Raw genomic sequence first — 22,534 nt, 5'->3', positions numbered from 1 at the left:
CAAAAAAAAAAAAAAAGAATATATATAGGTTTTACATTTATTTATTTAAGAGATGGGGGTCTCGCTATGTTGTCGAGGCTGGTCTCACATTCCCGGGCTCAGGCGGTCCTTTCGCCTCAGCCTCCTAAATAGTTGGGACTCTAGGCGCACACCAGGCAGGTTTTATTCTCAAAGGTAAAGAAGGCGCTAAGGCCTAGATGCTGATGCGGATTTCCCAGGTGTCCCCCAAGGTTTGAGCCCGCCTACACCTCGCTGTATGCGGGCAGCGTTGCTGCGCATGCGCGCGGATAGAGCCGTAAGATGGTAGCGCGGCCGCCAGGAGGCGCAGCCAAGTCGCGGCTGTTCTTCCTCGTTCCCAGAAGCCTGGGCGGGGACTTAGGAGTCGACGCAAACTCTGTGCGCCTGCGCGCCGCCTGCTCACTCAGCCAACATGGCGCCCGTGGAGCACGTTGTGGCGGACGCTGGGGCTTTCCTGCGGGATGCGGCTCTGCAGGTACGGGGAGCTCCTTCCTGGACCAGAGAGATCTCGGCTGGCCGCCCCTCAGGGAGAGCCTTGAGTCGAGCGGAGCGTTACTTGGTGCGGGCGGGTCTGAGCTGGGGCGGTCTGTCCGCAGGACATCGGGAAGAACATTTACACCATCCGGGAGGTGGTCAGTGAGATTCGGGACAAGGCCACGCGCAGGCGGCTCGCGGTCCTGCCCTACGAGCTGCGGTTCAAGGAGCCCTTACCGGAATACGTGCGGCTGGGTGAGTACCTCTGCCCCAGCTTTGACGGAAAGCTGGGGTCCAGGGCGCAGATGGCACACACTTGGGCGTGAGTTGGGGTCTGGCTGCCTTATCAGAGCAGTGGATTTAAAACCAAAACTTTTTTTTTCTTTTAACTTTTTTCTCTTTTTTTAAGACGGGGTTCCACTATGTTGGTCTTGAACTCCCGACCTCAGGTGATTCGCCCGCCTTGGCCTCCAAAGTGCTTGGATTACAGGCGTGAGCCACCACGCCCTGCCAAAACCAGCACTTTGTAAGAGATCGTGGTGGGAGAGCGGCTTCCTGGGCCTGGAGGCAACCAGTAACTAGCTGTATGCCCTCGGGCATAGCATTCAAATTTTGACCTCAGCTACCTCCTCTGCAAAATGGGAATAATAATAGTATCTGTCTCCAAGGTTGCTGTGAGCATTAACTGAGGAATATAGCAGTCAGCACAGTGTCAAGCACTTTGCAAACACGCAGTAAATTTATTTGTATTTAGGAGTTTGGATCTCTTCCTAATCCCTTGTCCGTTTCTTTTCAGATTAGTCTGATAACTGGATATAAAGATCTGCACCTGGCAGGTCTTTTTATAAAGGTAGTGCTTTTAGGCATTAAATGTGAAAGAAAATTAGGCCAGGTGCAGTGGCTTAAGCCTGTAATCCCAGCACTTTTGGAGCCTGAGGTGGGTGGATCACCTGAGGTCAGGAGCTTGAGACAAGCGTGACCAACGTGGTGAAATCCCCATCTCTACTAAAAATACAAAATTAGCTGGGCATGGTCGTGTGCTCCTGTAATCCCAGCTACTTGGGGAGGCTGAGGCCGGAGAGTTGCTGATGCAGGAGAACCTGGGAGGTGGAGGTTGCAGTGAGCTGAGATTGTTCCACTGCACTCCAGCCTGGGCGACAGAGCAAGACTCCATCTCAAAAAAAAGAAAGAAAATATAGCAATTTTCTCTTGGCTTAGGAGTCAACGTTGTTCTCTTGTTTCGAATCAGGGCAATACCTAGGAAAGGCTCCGCAGTGGTTGGAAGTGTTTTAGAGGCTAGAGGCTGATAGTAGAGATGATGTTACCTCCTCTCTGATTTTTACAATTTTCTTCTCCAACTCAGTAGCTTTGTGATCTTTGCCAACTTACTAAATCTTTCCGAGGACGTACTAATATGCTTCTGAAGATTGGCAAATGATGAAATGAATTAACAGGTAAAGCTTTTAATGCAGTGTCCAGTACACAGTAAGTGCACAGTAAATTTTCGTTGCTGTGAATGTCTGTTTTTTAGGAAATAAGAGCAGTATATCTAGTGTTCCTTGTACCAGTGTGGCAGAGGACATCTTTCTGTTAATTTCAGGAAATTTTAAGTGTTTATTATGGATGACTCTGAAGAATAACAGCAGTTAAACAGCTGACATTTACTATGCATTAAGCACATGTTTTTTGTTTCTTCATAAACTACTAAAATTACAAGTTGAGCATCCTGGATCCGAAATCCACAATGCTCCTAAATCTGAAACTTTTTTTTTGTTTGTTTTTTTGAGATTGCGTCTTGCTGTGTTGCCCAGGCTGGAGTGCAGTGGCATGATCTCAGCCTACTGCAGCCTCCACCTCCTGGATTCCAGCAATTCTCCAGCCTTAGCCTCCTGAGTAGCTGGGATTACAGGCACAGGCCACCACACTAATTTTTGTATTTTTAGTAGAGACGGGATTTCACCATGTTGGCCACATGGTCTAGAATTCCTGACCTCAAGTGATCTGCCCACCTCAGCCTCCCAAAGTGAAGCATGAGCCACTGCGCCCAGCCAGCTTACTTTTTTTTTTTTTTTTTGGAGGAGTCTCACTGTGTCCCTCAGGCTGAAGTGCAGTGGTGAGATCTCGGCTCATTGCAACCTCCACCTCCCAGGTTCAAATGATTTTTCAGCCTCAGCCTCCTGAGTAGCTGGGATTACAGGCATGTACAACCACACCCAGACACGTTTTATATTTTTAGTAGAGACTGGTTGGCCAGGCTGGTCTTGAACTCCTGACCTCAAGTGATCTGCCTGCCTTGGCCTCCCAAAGTGCTGGGATTATAGGTGTGAGCCACTGCACCTGGCCCTGGCCAACTTTCTGCTTTTTCCACTGCATTTGATAAGGATGTGACAGTAAACCTAACAGGCATGAATCTTGGTGGTAGATAATACAAATTTTTCAACTATAAATAGGAAAAGGTCAGAAAATGGATGAAAGTGTTATGGTTTTCATGACGTAGTGATCCTTTCTAAATTGTGTTTTTGATAATTCCATTGGTTATCCAAGGTCATACAGCTTTTTGCCTCTAACTGAAGATGGAAATCTCTTGTTTACAGTAACTGAGTTTTCAAAGAAAACAGGAGACTACCCCAGCCTCTCTGCCACGGACATCCAAGTGCTTGCGCTTACATACCAGTTGGAAGCAGAGTTTGTTGGGGTGTCTCACCTAAAACAAGAACCACAGAAGGTAAATCAAGAGAATGGGTTTTTAAAAGCTTTTTATTATGGGAACTATCAGATATACAAAAGTAGAGGGACTCGTGTAATGGAGCCAGGGTCCCCGTCATCCCCCTCCACTGTATATCATAGCTAGTCTGTGTTCATCTACGCTGATCTGTAGCCCTCAGTATTCTAAACTCAGACATCGTATGCTATTTTACTGATGGATATTTCTTGGTATGTCTTTTAAGATCAAGACTCTTAAAAACTGCAAAACCATCATTACACCTACACGAAATTAATAGTAATGCCTAATATCAAATATCCAGTCAGTGTTCACATTTCCTAGTTGTTTTGTAAATGTTAAGAGTTTGGATCAGGATCCCACTGAGGTTCGTACATTACAGTCAGCAAATGTATCTCAGTCCCTTTTTTTCCCACCTTGAGCCAGGGTCTAGCTGTGTTGCTCAGGCTGGTCTCAGAACTCCCGGGCTCAAGTGATCCTACCACCTCAGCCTCTTGATTAGTCTATTTTGATCTGTAGGTTTTTGGGAAAGGTTGTTTAAATTTGGAAAAATGAAAAAGAATAAAAATATATCGGTACATAATAATTTAAAAAACAATTCCTTCTGGCCAGGTGCCATGGCTTATGCCTATAATCCCAGGGCTTTGGGAGGCCAAGGTAGGAGGCTCACTTGAGCCTAGGCATTTGAGACCAGTGTGGGCAACCCCATGTCTAAAAAAAAAAAAAGCAAAAGCTAGCTAGGCATGGTGGTGTGCACCGGTAGTCCCAGCTACTTGAGAGGTTGAGGCAGGAGGATCACTTGGGCCCAGGAGATTGAGGCTGCAGTGAGTTGTGATCATACCACTGTGCTCCAGCCTGGGTGACAGAGTGAGACCCTGCCTCAAAAAAGAGAGCTTTTTGGGGGTAAAAAAGGAGGAACACTGAGTACTTACAAGTGTTTTCAAGGCTTGCTTCCTTCAAAACTTGGACTTCCTATTGTGCTTTTAGGGTTTTGCCCAGCGTGGCCGGGTTGAGGAGACTGATAAATTTGTGCATGGGCCCACTATCTATTTCTAAGCCAGAAGATTTTAGAAGCCAAAAGCTTTAATAATAATTCATTTGCAATAGTGTTGACAAAGAATTGCTTAATCTTCCCTGCCTAAAGTCATCAAACTATGATGAACTCATATTTTTGCACTAGTTGAAACTACCCTCAGTTTTTTTTTATTTTTCAGGAGAGATGGGGTCTCACTGTGTTGCCCAGTCTGGTCTCAAACTCTTGGGACCACCTTGACCTCCCAAAATGCCAAGATTACAGGCATGAGCTACCACACTTGGTTTTTTGTTGTTGTTGGTAGTGTTTTAATGAGACAGTATCTTGCCATCACCCAGGCTGGAGTACAGTGGTGCTGATCACAGCTCACTGCAGCATCAAACTCCTGAGCACAACCAGTCCTCCTACCTCAGCCTCCCAGGTAGCTGGGACTATCGGTGTACATCACCACACCTGGCTAATTAAAGAAAATTTTTTATGGAGAGAAGGTCTCACTTTTGTCCAGGCTGATCTCAAACTCCTGGCCGAAAGCAATCCTCCTACCTCAGCCTTCCTAAGGGCTGGGATTTAGTGAGCCACTGCATCCAGCTATTTTTTTTTTTTTTTTTTTCTCCAATTTTTTTTTAAACATTGGGTGTCAGCCAGCTGTGGTGGCTCATATATGTAATCCTAGCACTTTTGGAGGCTGAGTTGGGCGGAATGGATCACTTGAAGCTGGGAGTTTGAGACCAGCCCGGACAGCATGGTGAAACCCTATCTCCACTAAAACATGCAAAAATTAGTGGGGATTGGTGGTGCATGCCTGTAATCCCACCTACTTGAGAGGCCGAGGCAGGAAAATCGGTTGAACCTGGGAGTCGGAGTTTGCAGTGAGCCGAGATTGTGCCACTGCACTCCAGACTGGGCAACAGAGCAAGATTCTATCTCAAAAAGAAAAAAAAAAAACAAAAATGGGTATCTTTAATTTTGATAACCAGGGGTAAAATGTGTTTTTTGTTTTTTTAAAGGTTAAAGTGAGTTCATCAATTCAGCACCCAGAAACACCTCTGCACATTTCTGGTTTCCACCTTCCCTCCAAGGTAATTTCTTAGACAAGCTGTGCTCTTCATGCTCTTTTCTGATCCATAAGTTATCTGTTACAGGGAACCAAATTTACATGGACCAATAACACAGTTTGTCCAGTCCTGTCTGATCTGACTTGTATGTCATACATGATTTCATCTGTAACCTGAGATGCTACAGATGAATTTTCAGGTTTTAAAATTATTTCTTTTAATTTCAGCCTAAACCCCCACAAGAAACAATAGAGAAAGGACGCCTAGCTTGTGAGCCTGAGAACCTGGAATTTAGTTCCTTCATGTTCTGGAGAAACCCTCTGCCCAACATTGATCATGAACTGCAGGAACTGCTGGTGAGGCCTTGACTTTTGGTTTCCCTGACGACCCTTCTCCCCACTGCTCCTGTGGGCTGGGAGTTTGAAACGTCTGTTTATGTTTCAGATTGACAGAAGTGAGGATGTTCCAAGTGAGGAGGAGGAGGAGGAGGAGGAAGAAAACGGGTTTGAAGACAGAAAAGAAGACAGCGATGACGATTCGGGTGGCTGGATAACCCCCAGCAACATCAAGCAGATCCAGCAGGAGCTGGAGCAGTGTGACGTCCCCAAGGACGTCCAGGTCGGCTGCGTGACCACAGACTTTGCCATGCAGGTGGGTCGGGTGGGCCTGGGCCGTGTGTCACACATGTCATCAGCAGTGGTGTTACCGAGGTGTGCAGATGTACACAGAGCTGGTGCTGTGCAGCACTTCTTTTCTGGTTCTAGAAACTACTTGTGCCCTTTGGTGATTTTTAGTTTTGCTTAGAGACTAGACAGTCACATGATTCAGCGACAACATTTGTTGTATCGTACATTTTTCTTTTTTGAGACAGAGTTTCACTCTTGTTGCCCAGGCTGGAGTGCAATGGTGTGATCTCGGCTGACCACGACCTCCACCCCCAGGTTCAAGCAATTCTCCTGCCTCAGCCTCCCAAGTAGCTGGGATTAACAGGCATGCGCCACATGCCTGGCTAATTTTGTATTTTTAGTAGAGACGGGGTTTCTCCATGTTGGTCAGGCTGGTCTCGATCTCCCGACCTCAGGTGAGCCACCGCGCCTGGCCTGTTGTATAGTACATTAAATTTACTGTTTATTATATATATTTTTTCTGCATATATAACGTCATGTGGTCAGTCAGGTTCTTAAAGAGGGTTTTTGGCCCAGAAATAAATGTATTTGCCCCAGACAAAATAAATGTCTGTTGAGAGTGTTTGCTAGTGACAGGTCATGGAAAATGATGAGGGCAGGCTGCAGGGTGGTGTTAGAAAGACACCTGGGTCCTCCTCGTTTACACATCTTGAGAGGCCTCCCAGGCTGTTTCCTTAGCAAAAGCCAAGGAATTTGGGCAAAGCAGAGTTTGTGAAGTTCCCCTAACTGTGATTACAAAATTAATGTGAAAAGAAAATTGAGTTCTTTCCGTATTTAACTTGTGGCTATAGAATGTTCTGCTGCAGCTGGGGCTGCACGTGCTGGCGGTGAACGGCATGCTGATCCGCGAGGCCCGGAGCTACATCTTGCGCTGCCACGGCTGTTTCAAGTACGTAGCTGGTGACCTGGCCCCAGTGGCCTCTGTGGAACACTCTTCCTGTTTCTTTGTTTTGAGACAGAGTCTTGCTTTGTCACCCGGGCTGGGGTGCGGTCACTGAAACCTCTGCCTCCGGGTTCAAGTGATACTCCTGCCTCAGCCTCCTGAGTAGCTGGACTATAGGTGCATACCACTGCACCAGCTAATTTTTGTATTAGTAGAGCCGGGGTTTCACCATGTAGGTAAGGCTGGTCTTGAATTCCTGACTTCAAATGATCCATCCACCTTGGCCTCCCAAAGTGCCGGAATTACAGGTATGAGCCACCATGCCTGGCCCACTCTTCCTGTTTTGCAGAGTTGTTTAAAGAGAGCCCTGTATTATGTATGTGTGTTTCTCCTACCTTGTCATTCCTCTGGGGCCTGGGTTCTGTCTCCACCAGGGCACTGAGAACTTGGGGACAGAGGTTTCCAGTGATCTCCCACCTTCTCTCAGTGGCATAGGGTTAGGGACGTGGGTTTTGGAACAATGAGCCTCATTCTTCAGGGGTACATACTAAAATGTTTGGCCATGGAGAGTCTGGGATTTGCTTTGACATAATCCACAGGTAGAAGGAATGGGTGGGGGTGGAGGTGAAACAAGACTGGCCATGAATTCAGAGTTTTTGAAGCTGGGGGGTGATGGATACGTGGGGGTTTGTTATGTTCTTCTGTCTGCTTTATGCTTGAGAGATTTTTTATTCATAAAAAGAAGAGTACATGGATTCAAATGCAGATTCTGGGTCCTGCTGCCTGTGTAATTTTGCAAAAGCTGATTCACTTCCCTGTGCTTCAGATTGTTTTTCTTTGAGATAAGGTCTCACTATGTTGCCCACGCTAGTATTGAACTCCTGGCCTCAAACAATCCTCTTACCTCAGCTTCCTAAAGTGGTGAGATTATAGGTGTGAGCTAACCCGCCTGTCAGATTCTCTTTTTCTTTTCTTTTTTTTTTTTTTTTTTTGAGACGGAGTTTCACTCTTGTTCAGGCTGGGGTGCAACGGCACAATCTCACTGCAACCTCCGACTTCCAGATTCAGGCAATTCTCTTGCCTCAGCCTCTTTAGTAGCTGGGACTACAGGCGTGTGCCACCATGCCTGGCTAATTTTTTGTAGAGTTTCACCATATTAGCCAGGGTGGTCTTGATCTCCTGACCTCGTGATCCACCTGCCTCCCAAAGTGCTGGGATTCCTCCCAAAGTGCTGGGATTATAGGCGTGAGCCACTGAGCCAGGCCCAGATTCTTGTTTTTTGTTGTTGTTGTTTTGTTTTTTGTTTTTGTTGTTTTTGAGACAGAGTCTCACTCTGTTGCCTGGAGTGCAGTAGCACAATCTAGGCTCACTGAAGTTTCTGCCTGCCGGGTTGAAGTGATCCTCCTGCTGCAGCCTCCTAAGTAGCTGGGACTACAGGGCACCCGCCACCATGTCACTAATTTTTTTGTATTTGTGGTGGGGACGGGGTTGACTGTGTTGGCCAGGCTGGTCTCAAATGTCTCAGCTTAAGTGGTTCACCTGCCTTGGCCTCCCAAAGAGCTGGGATTGCAGGTGTGAGCCACCACACCCGGCCCTGTCATATTGGTAATAAGATTGAGAAGATGGTTGTGAGGAACTAGGAAGACAGTCAAGGACTCTGGTATCCAACACATAAGCAGCATGCGTGTCGGGTGGGTGAACTGTTAGTTTCTTGACCACTGCCTTCTTGTTGCTTTTCTGGCTCTTGAGTTTGTTCCTGTGTTGGGGGCTGCTGTTCTGTAGGGAGGCCTCTGGGACCCTGGAGACCATCTGGTTGGCTTGGAATAGCCTCTGCTTCAGCCTCGCTTGTGGAGGGTGGCCTGTGGGCTTGCTCTGGGGTGGTATCTGCCATTCTGCAGGCTCAGGCTGGGTCTGGGGGGCATCACGTAGATCATCTGGTGGTGCCCTTGCTGTAGAGGCCCATGAGGAACTTTCTAAATCATCTGAGGTGCCTAACTAGGTCCCCAGCTCTTCCACTGGGCAGGGAGAGTTGCCTCTGTGAAGCCTTATTCCCTGAAGGCCTGAGCATAACCCAGCACTCAGGCTCTCCCAGCCACTGTGGCTCTGCTGGTGACAGCCAGTCACTACTGAGAGCTGCCTGTACCTTCCTCTGAAGCTTCCTGTCATTTCGCTGTTTCAGGCTCATGACAGTAAAGCTCTTGGCTTCATAAAATTCCATTTTGGGGGCTGGGCGCGGTAGCTCACGCCTGTAATCCAAGCACTTTGGGAGGCCGAGGCGGGTGGATCACAAGGTCAGGAGTTCGAGACCAACCTGACCAACATGGTAAAAACCCATCTCTACTAAAAACAGAAAAATTAGCCGAGGTGTGGTGGCGGCACGTGCTGGTAATCCCAGCTACTCGGGAGGCTGAGGCAAGAGAATTACTTGAACCCAGGAGGCAGAGGTGGCCATGAGCCAAGATCGCACCACTGCACTCCAGCCTACATGGGCAACAGCAAGACTCTCCAAAAAAAAAAAATTGCTTTTTCTTCAACATTCTTTGTTACAGAAGCACTAAAGTCTCCAAATTAATACTCAGTTCTTAGAAACACTTGGAGTGTTTTTCATTCTTGTCAGATTAGCCCCGTGACTGCACAGTTTGTTGTACAAAATAATGAAGCCCCAGCACTTGTTAGGAGGTGCTTAGTTCACTCACAAGATTTCGGGTAGGGCCTCTGGCTTCTCCTGCTGTTCCACCCAGCTTGTGTGTCTTGACCATTGAGAACCGATGGAGAACTACTGGAGGGCAGGGACCTGGGCCACTGCTGTGCCGTTGACAGCAGCAGCTTTCTCCTGTCCAGGGTCCTCTGTGAGTGCCTGCATGGATAGGCAGGGAAGGCTTGGGTATGTCCTCAGCACCCGGGCTTACTTCAGCCAGGGCAGTGTTAGTGGTTCCCAACTCACTGATAAGTACACTCTGCCGCCTCCAGAGCCAATGTTAGAGTTAAAGTCAGAGTTAATACCCAGGCTGACATTTGGAGACAAGGTAACTCATGGCATAATGAGGCGCCCCTCGAGAAAGTGCCTTGATATGAAGGGCCTTGATTCTGGAGCCAGACTGACTGGGTTTATCTGCCATGGACCAGCTGGGTGACTTTGAGCAAGCTGCCATCACTTGCCTCAGTTTCCCCATCTGTAAAATGGAGATGGTGCCATCCTCCCAGGAGGAGTGAGGTGAATCCTACAGAACAGAGCCTGGGCGGTGTGTAGGAAGGGTTCGGGATTCACCTAACTGCATGCTGCTCACTTTCATGCTTCCTTATCTGCTCCTTTTGGGGTTTATCTGCACCCTCGGAGGGATGTGGCAGCCATTTGCTGACAGCTTCAGCACGAGGCGCGGTGGCCTCCGTCTCTGTGACATGTGGTGCGTTTCAGCCCTTTTCTTCTCCTGAGGCCTGAGACCCACCTCGTGTTCTGGAGAGGTATTTGCTGCCTGTGGCTTTGGTACAGAGCATCTCCTTCTGTGTCTCCCAGGACAACCTCTGACATGAGCCGAGTGTTCTGTTCACACTGTGGGAACAAGACCCTGAAGAAAGTGTCCGTGACTGTCAGTGACGACGGCACCCTGCACATGCACTTCTCCCGCAATCCCAAAGTGCTGAACCCCCGAGGGCTCCGGGTAAGTGGCACCTCTCCCCGCCCCTCCCAATGCCAAAATCGAAAAGAACAAAGGACAAAAGAGAACCTAGTCTGGTCGTTTCTGGAAGATCCAGGATTGAAAGCCTGTGACCTAGGTACCAAAACGGAGTGGGGAGAGAGTGTGACAAATGCCATCTAATGAGTAAGTGACCAGTCTGCAGTTGCAGCTCATGAACGGGGAGCTCATTGGGAGGAAGGCAGAGGGTTAGATCTGTGCAGAAGGTAAAGGATAGGCTGGGTCTCCTGAAGCCCATGACCCAGAGAGGAAGGGGTGTGGAAAGCACGGCACAGAAGAGGGCTGGATGGGCTGGACACACAGCAGCCGCTGACGCTGAAAATCAGGAGGAAAGGACTGGGGGACGAAGTAGTGGCACCGGCTTCTGCCAGCAGCAAAATAGCCCTGCATGCATGAGAAGAACCTTTTTTCTTTCAATTTATAGTTGTAAAAACAGTACAAACAATTCCTTTTTTTTTTCTTTGAGACAGAGTCTTGCTCTTGTCACCCAGGCTGGAGTGCAGGGACACAATCTCAGCTCACTGCAACCTTTTTCTCCTGGGTTCAAGCAATTCCCCTCCCTCAGCCTCCCAAGTAGCTGGGATTACAGGTGCCTGCCACCACACATGGCTAATTTTTGTATTTTAAGTAGAGACTGGGTTTCACTATCTTGGCCAGGCTGGTCTCAAACTCCTGACCTAGTGATCTGCCCACCTTGGCCTCCCAAAGTGTTGGGATTACAGGCGTGAGCCACTGCGCCTGACCTGTTTTTTGTGTGTGTGTTTTGTTTTGTTTTTGAGACAGCGTCTCACTCTGTCACCTAGGCTGGAATGCAGTGGCGTGATCTCGGCTCACCGCAACCTCCGTCTCCTGGGTTCAGACAATTCTCCTGCCTCAGCCTCCTGGGTAGCTGGGATTACAGGCACGCGCCACCATGCCCAGCTAATTTTTTGTATTTTTAGTAGAGACGGGGTTTCACCATGTTGACCAGGATGGTCTCGATCTCTTGACCTCGTGACCCACCCGCCTCGGCCTCCCAAAATGCTGGGATTACAGGCTTGAGCCACCGCGCCCGGCCGCAAGGACTTTATCTTATGTAACCACAGTATAATTATCAAAATCAACAAGTCAGCATTGCTGTGATACTACTGTGTCATCTGCAGACCCAAATTCAGATTTGGCCAGTTGTTCCACAAATTTCCTTTCTAACAAAAGGGGATTTTTTGGGCCCAGAATCCAGTCTAGGATAACATGTTGCATTCCGTTGTCTCATCTTTTTTCAACTGGAGTCCTTTCTTAGTCTTTTGTTTTCCATGACCTTGAAATTTTTTAAGAGTATGAGCCCGTTTCTTTGCAGAACGTCCCTCCCTTTGGGTGTGTCTGGTATTTCCGTGGGATTTGAGATGGTGGCTCTGCATTTTTGGCAGGAACACCCCAGAAGGAATGCAGATGTGTCCTCCTCAGGGTGTCGTTTCAGAGGGTAAATGATAACTAGTTGGGTAATTTACTGGTGATACTGACTTTGATCACTTGTTCAGTGGCTTCTGCCACCTTCATCCACTGTAAAGTTATTTATAATTAATAATTTGTGGAAAGAGACTGAGACTATGTATATGTTATTTCTCATTGAACTTAACTAAAGTTGCCTTGAACGGTTGTTAAAGTCATGATTGCCAAATGTCGATTTTTTTTTTTGAGATGGAGTCTCACTGTGTCACCCAGGCTGTAGTACACAGTCTCAGCTCACTGCAACCTCTGTCCCCTGGGTTCAAGCGATTCTCCTGCCTCATCCTCCCAAGTAGCTGGGATCACAGGCACCTGCCACCGCACCTGGTTCATTTTTGTGTTTTTAGTAGAGCTGGAGTTTCACCATCTTGACCAGGCTGGTCTTAAACTCCTGACCTTGTGATCCACCCGCCTCAGCCTCCCAAAGTGCTGGGATTACAGGTGTGAGTCACCGTGCCTGGCTACCAAATGGTGACTTCTATCATTATTTCTGTGTTTATGTCTTGGTATTCCACTATAAAGAGGAATTTTCCTTTTATTCCCATTTATTTCTATGAGTGTGGTCTTGTGGATTTTTGTTTCAGTCTGAAGGTTGTGATCTGTCACTGTCATTTTGAGCCTCACAGTGTGCCATGTGTGGCCAGTGGGAGCCCTTTCGAGATGGCTCCTGCGTTGACAGATCACAGGTATTCTTTGAACACAACTTTCTGGCACAACAAGATGTTCCTCAACTCTTAGGATCTGCCATTTCTCTCGGGACCTCTGGTTTTTCATGTAGGATGGTTTTTAAAAGTAAAGTTTCAGGGACTGGGCGTGTTCGTTGTCCTGGGGTGTCACTACGTCTTGGCTCCGATGGACAGAGCTAGGAATTATGTACATATGTATATAAATACACACTGGAAATGTTTATTTCTGTATTGTCTTACTGAGTCAAAATACCATGTTCCGTTTTTCATGTGTGAGTTGAGGTGAGAATCAGGTGGGAGGCAGCTGCATGTCACCACAGTTACCATGCACTGTCATTAGGATCTGCAAGGTCGGCTGCACCTTATCAGCTGTGGCCTTGTGTGACTGTGGATCCCTTTCTTCTAACGGCCATTCCTTGTCTTATTTCCAGTACTCGCTTCCCACTCCCAAAGGGGGCAAATACGCCATCAACCCCCATCTCACCGAGGATCAGCGCTTCCCCCAGCTACGACTCTCCCGAAAAGCCAGGCAGAAAACCAATGTGTTTGCCCCCGACTACACCGCTGGGATGTCACCCTTCGTAGAGAATGACATCTCTAGCCGCTCAGCCACACTGCAGCTCCGGGACAGCACCTTGGGAGCTGGGCGGAGACGCTTAAATCCCAATGCTTCCAGAAAGAAGTTTGTGAAGAAAAGGTGAAATGCGAGTTCCCATAGACAGACTGGATGGCTGTGGTGGCTGCTGAGGAGTTCCAGTGTCCCATTTCCCCAGGCGGGTGTCACAGTGCAGCCTTGCCTGGCCATGCTCTGCTGGGTCAGCAGGGAACTGGGCCGTCTGTAGCCTGTGAAAATGCGGACCGCCTGGCCGCCTGCCACATGAAGGAGAATTAGATAAAAACAGAAAGACCACCACCCTGGATCCAATCTTCAAGAAAGGACTTTCCAAAGGAGAATATTTTTCTAATAAATGTGGCTGCAAGCTCCAGCACATTTTTATTAAACAGGCCAAATTTCTGCTGCTTAGGTCATGTCAAGGCCAACACTTGAGCTGCATGCTCAGAGATCAAGCATTGAGATTTATCTTTCTGCCAGAAAATACAAGGTTATAATAAAACTAAGGACTACCATTTTCTTTTCCTTTTCACCTTTTTTTTGAGACAAGTTTCCATCATTCTGGAAAGTGCAGTGTGGTGAGCTCCCAGACGGCCTTTCACCTGGATTCTCCACGGTTCTGCCTCATCTGCTTTTTCTGCACACACAGTCACAAAGTATAAGTCTCCTAGGAAAATGATATTCTTTTACATAACCACAGTAGTCAGCAAATTCAAGAAGTATCACGGTACGTTACTATTACCTCATATAATCAGCACTGGAAATCACCGTGTATCAGTTCATAGAGATCTTCATTTTTCAGCTGCCTCGTATTGTCAAGAGCTACCAAACAAACTCTCTGTTAAGTACTTACCCGACTTTAGCCTGTTTAATCCATAGAACGTTAATAAAGGGTATGGCTGCTGCAGTCCTGAGCTGCAGGAGGTTAAAAGAGTTTAACCTCAACGTAGCTTAAAAGTGACAGCCTGCGAGTGGCCAGGCCAAGATTTCAACTTTGTCTGTGCTTTTAAGTAAATGTGCCAGTGGAGACGGTAGGAAGGAGGGTGAACACTGCCTGCTTTCTGTCTCCATCTTTCTGAAACTCCTGCTCTTAGGAGGATTGATGGCTTGACACCTACCTGGAGCACAGGGTGCTGGGGGAGAGGTGAGTGGTTGTTAGAGCCCGGGGTGACTCCAACATGCCCTTTCCACTTTCCCCATACTCTGTTCTGTCAGACATAGAGAAGGGTAATAGGCGAGGCATGGTGGTCTGTTCTGTCAGACATAGAGAAGGGTAATAGGCGAGGCATGGTGGCTGATGCCTCTAACTCCAGCATTTTGGGAAGTTGAGGCAGGATCACTTGAGCCCAGGACACAGCGAACAACCTAGGCCAGAAGAATGTCTAGAGAGAATATAAGAAGGTAAGGCTCTTAGCGTAATTGCATCCCTCTTGCTCACCATCCTCTTGGAATTCCTTCCCTTTCTCCTCAGTCCCACCTATTTCATTCATTATATGAGGCCGTAAGACTATTAAATAAGACTGGTCAGGATTTGGCCTACAGTCCACATGTAATTTTTTCTTTTTGAGACTGATGCCCAGGCTGGAGTGCAGTGGCACGATGTGCAGCCTCCGCCTCCTGGGTTCAAGTGGTTCTCCTGCCTCAGCTTCTGGAGTAGCTGGGACTATAAGCGTGTACTACCACGCCCAGCTAATTTTTTTTTTTTGTATTTTTAGTAGAGATGGGGTTTTGCCATGTTAGCCAGGCTGTTCTCGAATGCCTGACCTCAGGTGATCTGCCTGCCTTGGACTTTCAAAGTTCTGGGATTACAGGCGTGAGCCACCACGCCCGGCCTCACATGTAATTTTAAAAAGTCATGGACCAGGTGCTGTGGTTCATGCCTGTAATCCCAATAATTTGGGAGGCCAAAGTGGGAGGATCGATTGAGCCCAGGAACTTGAGACCAGCTTGGGTAACATAATGAGACCCCTTGTCTACAAAATATACAAAAATTAGCAGGTGTGGTAATACTCACCCACAGTCCCAGCTACTTTGGAGGCTGAGGTGGGAGGATTGCTTGAGCCCCTGAGGGTGAGGTTGCAGTAAGTTGAGATCACACCACTGCACTCCAGCCTGGGAGATAGAAACCCTGTCTCAAAAGAAGAAAAACTTAGTGGCAGGGCACAGTAGTTCAGGCCTGTAATCCCAACATTTTGGGAAGCTGAGGCAGGCAGATCACTTTTAACTCAGGAGTCCAATACCAGCCTGGCCAACATAGCACAATCCCACAAACAAGCAAACAATAAAACTTAGTGAAACAAGTTAGCTGCACGTGGTGGTGCCTCCTATAGTCCCAGCTACTTGGAAGGCTGAGGTAAGAGGATCACTTGGGATCAGGAGCCAGAGGGGGTTGCAGTGAGCTGAGATCCAGCCACCACACTCCAGCCTGGGTGATAGAGCAAGACTGCCTGTCTCAAAAAAACAAAAGACAAGGCACAGTGGCTCCCGCCTGTAATCCCAGCACTTTGGAAGGCCAAGGCAGGCAGATCACCTGAGGTTGGGAGTTAGAGACCAGCCTGACCAACATGGAGAAACCCCGTCTCTATTAAAAATATAAAATTAGCTGGGTGTGGTGGCCCTTGCCTATAAGCCCAGCTACTCAGGAAGCTGAGGCAGGAGAATTGCTTGAACCCTGGGAGGTGGAAGGTGCAGTGAGCCAATATCATGCCATTGCACTCCAGCCTGGGTAACGAGCAAAACTCTATCAAAAAAAAAAAAAAACAGATGGGGGAAAAAAGACCTGGAGCTCAACCAGGGATTGAGGCCCTGTGTCAGCTATAACCTTAGGGAAAATATAACTTCTCTGAAGCTCATTTTTTTTTTCTTCCTCTGCAGAATAAGAATATCACACGTGTTTCACAGTATTGTGATAAGTAGATAAAACCCTTTAGGAGGGCTGTGCTAGCTGTGAAACCCTGCATCAGTGTGCATGCGTCCATTTCCCCCGAGAGGATTTGTGCAACCTTTTTGTTCGCTTTGAGATAGAATTTTGCTCTTTTTGCCCAGGCTGTAATGGAATGGTGCAGTCTCAGCTCACTGCAGCCTCTGTCTCCTGGGTTCAGGTGATTGTTTTGCCTCAGCCTCCCAAGTAGCTGGGATTGCAGGTACGTGCCACCATGCCTAGCTAATTTTGTATTTTTAGTAGAGACAGTTTCACCATGTTAGCCAAGGCTGGTTCCAAACTCCTGACCTCAGGTGATGTGCCTACTGGTTTTTGTTTTGTTTTGTTTTTGAGATGGAGTCTCAATATGTCACCCAAGCTGGAGTATTTTCCAAAGTGCTGGGATTACGGGCGTGAGCCCCTGAACCTGGCCAGGCTGCTTCTTATGCAGAAAGCATTCCAAGCTTTTGAAACTCATCTCTTCCTAGTTAGTCGTGTGTGGATATGGACAAGGCCTTCCATAATACGTAGCTGAGCTCTTAGCAGAGCATGTTTGGTTTTTTTGTGCTTTTTTTTTGAAGACAGGGTCTTGCTCTGTCACCCAGTCTGGAGTGTGGTAATACAAACATGGCTCACTGCCGTCTTGACCTCCTTTTGAGTTCAAGTGATTCTCCCGTGCCAGTTTCCAGAGTAGCTGGGACTACAGGTGCCCGCCACCATGTGGCTAATTATTGTTATTTTTGGAGAGAGCATATCTCACTTTTTTGCCCAGGCTGGTCTTGAACTCCCGGGCTCAAGCAATCTTCCCATCTCGGCCTCCCAAAATGCTGGGACTACAGGCATGAGTCACTGCGCCTGGCCAGAACCTTTCAAATTACTATCTTGCACCTCTTTTTATTTTTATTTTTTGAGACGGAGTTTCGCTCTTGTTACCCAGGCTGGAGCGCAATGGCACGATCTCGGCTCACCGCAACCTCCGCCTCCTGGGTTCAGGCAATTCTCCTGCCTCAGCCTCCTGAGTAGCTGGGATTACAAGCACGCGCCACCATGCCCAGCTAATTTTTTGTATTTTTAGTAGACACGGGGTTTCACCATGTTGACCAGGATGGTCTCGATCTCTTGACCTCGTGATCCACCCGCCTCGGCCTCCCAAAGTGCTGGGATTACAGGCTTGAGCCACCGCGCCCGGCCCTATCTTGCACCTCTTGATGGCTTCTGCCTTGCAGGAGAGCGAGCTGCCTCCTAGCCCCTTGGTACCTGTAGCACTGGGCTGCAGGGTTAATTTACATTGATTAGGAATGAGTCAAGGCAAAGCAAACAGGGTTCTTATCTCATGTTGCAAATAAGAGCTCTCAAGTGTCCCAGGAGAACCTTATCAAGGAGATGAGATGAGTGAAGTGTTCTCTGGAGTGCACCTCAGGAGTGTGGGAAATCAGAAACTCCCTGATGACTGTGACCACAGCCAGAGATGGTCGCACGAGAGATCAGCAATCTACATGTTCCCACACCCATTCCCTGCTCCTCCAGACAATCTGTGTCTCCTTGCAAAGAAGCAAAGCTCATACTAGAAAAATGTAAGTATTATTAAAAAGCAAACTCGAGAGAGCTCTGTTTATACATATGCCAAGACTGAGCATGCCTTAGTACCAAAGGACGAAGGCAATACAGGTTCTCTGATCTGTATGCGACGTAATAAGGGTATAATAGGCTGGGTGTGGTGACTCATCCCTGTGATCCCAGCACTTTGGGAGGCCAAAGCAGAAAGATCACTTGAACTCAGGAGATGAAGACCAGCCTGGGCAACATGGTGAAACCCACCTCTACTAAAGAAATTTCAAAGATTAGCTGGATGTGGTGGCCCACACCCGTAATCTCAGCTACTCAGGTGGCTGACTCAAGATTCCCTTGAACCCAGGAGGCAGAGGTTGCAGTGAGCCGAGATAGCACCACTGCACTCCAGCGTGGGTGACAGAGTAAGACCCTGTCTCAAAAAAATAAATAGGGAGCTGTGATGGCTCAGGCCTGTTATCTTGGCCCTGGGCAACATAAAACCCTCTCATCTCCATTAATTAATGTATAATACAAATATGCTAGGATGCTTGCTCCCACCAGACAAAAAAAAAACCTATCAATACAAGAATGACTGGACAGAAACAGTTTTATATTTTGTAGCCACATTTAAAAATAAGAATAACCAGGCTGGGTATGATGGGCTCACACCTGTAAACCCAGCGCTTTGGGAGTCAAGGTGGGCAGATCACTTGAGGTCAGGAATTCAAGACAAGCCTGGCAAAAATGGTGAAACCCCAAAAATGGTAAAAATACAAAAAGCTGGGCCTGGTTGCAGGTGCCTATACTCCTAGCTACTCAGGAGGGTGAGGCAGGAGAATTGCTTAAACCTGGGAGGCAGGCAGAGGTTGCAGTGAGTCAAGATGGTGCCAGTGCACTGTTGCCTGGACCACAGAGCCAGACTCTTGTCATTCATTGATAGATAGATAGATAGAACCCCATCTATGTATTCTTTAATTTTTAGAGAAATAAATATAAGAATAACTGACCAGGCTGGGTGCAGTGGCTCATGCCTGGAATCCAGCACTTTGGGAGGCCTAGGTGGGCAGATAGCTTGACTTCAGGAGTTCAAGACCAGCCTGGGCAACATGATGAAACCCCATCTCTACAAAAAATACAAAAAGGAAGCTGGGTATGATGGCATGTCCCTAACGTCCCAGCTACTTGGCTGAGGCAGGAAGACTGCTTGAGTCCAGGAGGTCGAGGCTGCAGTGAGCCAAGGTCACACCACTGCCCTCCAGCCTGTGCAAAAGAGCAAGGCTATCTCAAAAAAAAAAAAAATCTGCAACTCAATTTGCTACCTTGAATACAGTCTCTTCAGAACAAATAAATGTCGTTTTAAAAGAATTTTGAGGTTTTTGTTTTTGTTTTGTCTTTTGAGACAGTCTTGCCCTGTTGCCCAGGCTGGAGTGCAGTGGCACAATCTTGGCTCACTGCAACCTCCTCCTCCCAGGTTCAAGCAATTCTCCTGCCTCAGCTTTCCAAGTAGCTGGGACTATAGGCACATGCCACCATGTCCAGCTAATTTTTGTATCTTTGGTGAAGATGGGGTTTCACCATGTTGGCCAGGCTGATCTTAAACTACTGACCACAGTGATCCACCTGCCTCAACCTTCCAAAGTGCTGGGATTACAGGCGTGAGTCACTGTGCCTGGCAGAAATTTCATTTTAACCAGAGTGTTCCAAGCCCAATAAAGGATGGCCTAATTCAGGTAATACATAACTTACAGAAATTGTAGCAGGACACGGACAAAGGCAGTGGCTCATGCCTCGAATCCCAGCACTTTGGGAGGCTGAAGCAGGTGGATCACAAGGTCAGGAGTTCAAGACCAGCCTGACCAACATGGTGAAACCCTGTTTCTACTAAAAATACAAAAATTAGCTGGGCGTCATTGTATGCACCTGTAATCCCAGCTACTTGGGAGGCTGAGGCAGGAGAATCACTTGAACTTGGGAGGCAGAGGTTGCAGTGAGCGGAGATCACGCCACTGCATTCCAGCCTGGGTGACAGAGTGAGACTCCATCTCAAAAAAAATTACAGCAGGACACACCCAAGCACAGGAAGCCCAACACAATGGTGTGAGTTGTATGCAATAGCGATAGTGGTGGGGTAAGAGGACAAGCAGGGATGGATAGGATTTCTAGTAGAACCTCTTCTACCCTAATACCAAGAATCTGTTCCCCCAAGGGATACATGGCTGGTATCCACAGGAACCACTGAGGATAACAGATACCCAGGTTCCCAGACAGGCTTAAGGATGGCTCTGAGCTAATGTAAAAAGTGTATCATCCACAACACAGAGAAAAGCAAGGGGGCTTTGGGGACTTGTGCAGAAAAGCAGCCACCCAGGTGGACACAATGCATTAGCAGCTGACTCATGAGGATGTTTGTGTTCTTTCATCAGAAGGAGAGGACTCCTGAGAATTCTACTCTTGCTTTTTGTTTCTAGATAACGAAAACAACAAAGCTCTGTGGTTCTGGCCTGCTCCCTGGGGACGTAGGGGGACCCTGAGGACACTGTTTTCAGTTGCTACATAATGCCTGGTACATACTCCTGGGATAGAGGCCTGCTTCAGAAAATACCAGGGAATTGTACAGCCTTGGTACTGAGAGCAAATTAAAGCTGGAAGAAACCGTGAAGCCAGAGAAGAGCACTGGCAGCTGACTGGGAATGAAACTCAAGAATTCTTATTCTAACTCTGAGAGCAAGTTAGGGGTTAGGAGCTGACCGTGGGTCCCAATGGCCTGGGTACAAATTCTGAACTACATCACTGACTGGCTGTGTAATCACAGACAAGTGTCATAACCACTTGGTGTCTCAGTTTCCTTATCTGTAACTTGAGGAAGTTATTCCCTACCTCACACCACACACAAAAATTAATTCAAAGGGGATCAGAGACCTAAATAAAAGAGCAAAAGCTATAGAACTCTTGTAAAAACACACACATGTAAATTTTTATCACCTTGGTTTAGGCAATAGTTTCTTAAATAGTTGCAAAAGCAAACTGATAGAAGGTTGGCTGGGCTTAGGGACTTGCACCTGTAATCCCAGCACTTTGGGAGGCCGAGGTGGACCAATCACCTGAGATCAGGAGTTGGAGACCAGCCTGGCTAACATGATGAAAAAACTTACTTTCCACTTAGCTTTTTTTTTTTCCCTTAAGCGTTTTTGAGACAGTATCACTCTGTTGCCCAGCCTGGAGTGCACTGGCATGATCTCAGCTCACCGCAACCTCCACCTCTTGGGTTCAAGTGGTTCTCCTGCCTTGGCCTCCCAAGTAGCTGGGATTACAGGCACACACTATCACGCCCAGCTAATTTCTGTATTTTTAGTAGAGACAGTTTCACCATGTTGGCCAGTCTGGTCTCAAACTCCTGAGCTCAAATGATCTGCCCGCCTTGGCCTCCCAAAGTGCTAGGATTATAGGCATGAGCCACTGCACCTTATCCTTTCTTAGGGGGCTACTGGAGAATGTAATCCCCCTCACCAAAAAAAAGAAAGAAAAGGTAGGGGAGGAGTAAACCAAAGAGGAAATACGAGATCCAATATAAGAGAGAGACAAAAAGACAGAAAAGACAGAACCCCAGAAAGACAGCAGTGCAGCAAACCTAGAGAATGATGAGCCCAGATTGGGACAGAAGGCTTACAGAAAGACTTTTTCTAGAAGATTAGAACTGATTAGGAAACCTGATGAGTCTGGCTAAATAAAAAGCAGACCAGGCACAGTGGTGCACACCTGTAATCCCAGCACTTGAGGAGGCTGACATGGGCAGATTGAGCTCAGTAGCTCAAGACCAGCCTGGGCAACATAGGAAGACAACTTCTATATAAAAAAAAAAAAAATTTTTTATCAGGCAGAGTGCAGTAGCTCACACCTGTAATCCCAGCAATTTGGGAGGCCAAGGCAGGCCAATCACCTGAGGTCAGGAGTTCAAGACCAGCCTGGCCAAGATGGTGAAAGCCATCTCTACTAAAATGAAAAAAAAATTAGCCAGGGATGGTGGTGTGTGCCTGTAATCACAGCTACTCAGGAGGCCGACGCAAAATAATCACTTGAACCTGGGAATCAGAGGTTGCAGTGAGCTTGAGATAGCGCCACTGTACTCCAGCCTGGGTGACAGAATGGGATTCTGTCTCAAAAAAAAAATTTCTTTTTTAAATCAGCCGGTAGGCCAAGCATGGTGGCTCATGCCTGTAATTCCAGCACTTTGGGAGGCCGAGGTGGGTGGATTACCTAAGGTCGGAAGTTCAAGACCAACCTGACCAACATGGAGAAACCACCACTTTACTGAAAATACATAATTAGCCGGGTATGGTGGCACATACCTGTAATCCCAGCTGCTTGGGAGGCTGAGGCAGGAGAACAGCTTCAACCCAGGAGGCAGAGGTTGCAGTGAGCCGAGATTGTGCCGTTGTACTCCAGCCCTGGCAAGAAGAGTGAAACTCCATCTCAAAAACAAAAAAAAAAAAAGGTGGCCAGGCGCGGTGGCTCAAGCCTGTAATCCCAGCACTTTGGGAGGCCAAGGCGGGTGGATCACGAGGTCAAGAGATCGAGACCATCCTGGTCAACACGGTGAAACCCCGTCTCTACTAAAATATAAAAAATCAGCTGGGCATGGTGGCGTATGCCTGTAATCCCAGCTACCCAGGAGGCTGAGGCAGGAGAATTGCCTGAACCCAGGAGGCGGAGGTT

At 47.6% G+C, this 22,534-nt stretch overlaps 1 protein-coding gene across 2 annotated transcripts; it reads left to right on the top strand.

Annotated features, from left to right (window-relative positions):
• The first annotated feature begins 377 nt into the window (after positions 1 to 377).
• NOB1 (NIN1 (RPN12) binding protein 1 homolog) lies at positions 378 to 20,661 on the top strand. Of its 2 annotated transcripts, none has more exons than XM_032284331.1 (10): positions 378 to 493; positions 615 to 747; positions 3,087 to 3,217; positions 5,255 to 5,326; positions 5,530 to 5,658; positions 5,747 to 5,953; positions 6,780 to 6,877; positions 10,386 to 10,530; positions 13,169 to 14,494; positions 20,290 to 20,661. In XM_032284331.1, exons 1-9 carry the CDS (start codon positions 431 to 433, stop codon positions 13,436 to 13,438), a joined length of 1,248 nt encoding a protein of 415 aa, XP_032140222.1. In that variant the 5' UTR covers positions 378 to 430; the 3' UTR covers positions 13,439 to 14,494; positions 20,290 to 20,661. The 2 variants fall into 2 exon arrangements, with proteins under 2 accessions (XP_032140222.1, XP_032140221.1); XM_032284330.1 differs by having other exon boundaries at positions 20,028 to 20,661.
• Positions 20,662 to 22,534: the final 1,873 nt, after the last annotated feature.

This window comes from Sapajus apella, unplaced genomic scaffold, assembly GCF_009761245.1.
Source record: "Sapajus apella isolate SASKATOON/1434 unplaced genomic scaffold, GSC_monkey_1.0 scaffold15, whole genome shotgun sequence".
NCBI lineage: Eukaryota > Metazoa > Chordata > Mammalia > Primates > Cebidae > Sapajus > Sapajus apella.
The sequence above is the reverse complement of the archived record's forward strand: the minus strand, read 5'-3'. Positions and strand labels throughout refer to the sequence as shown.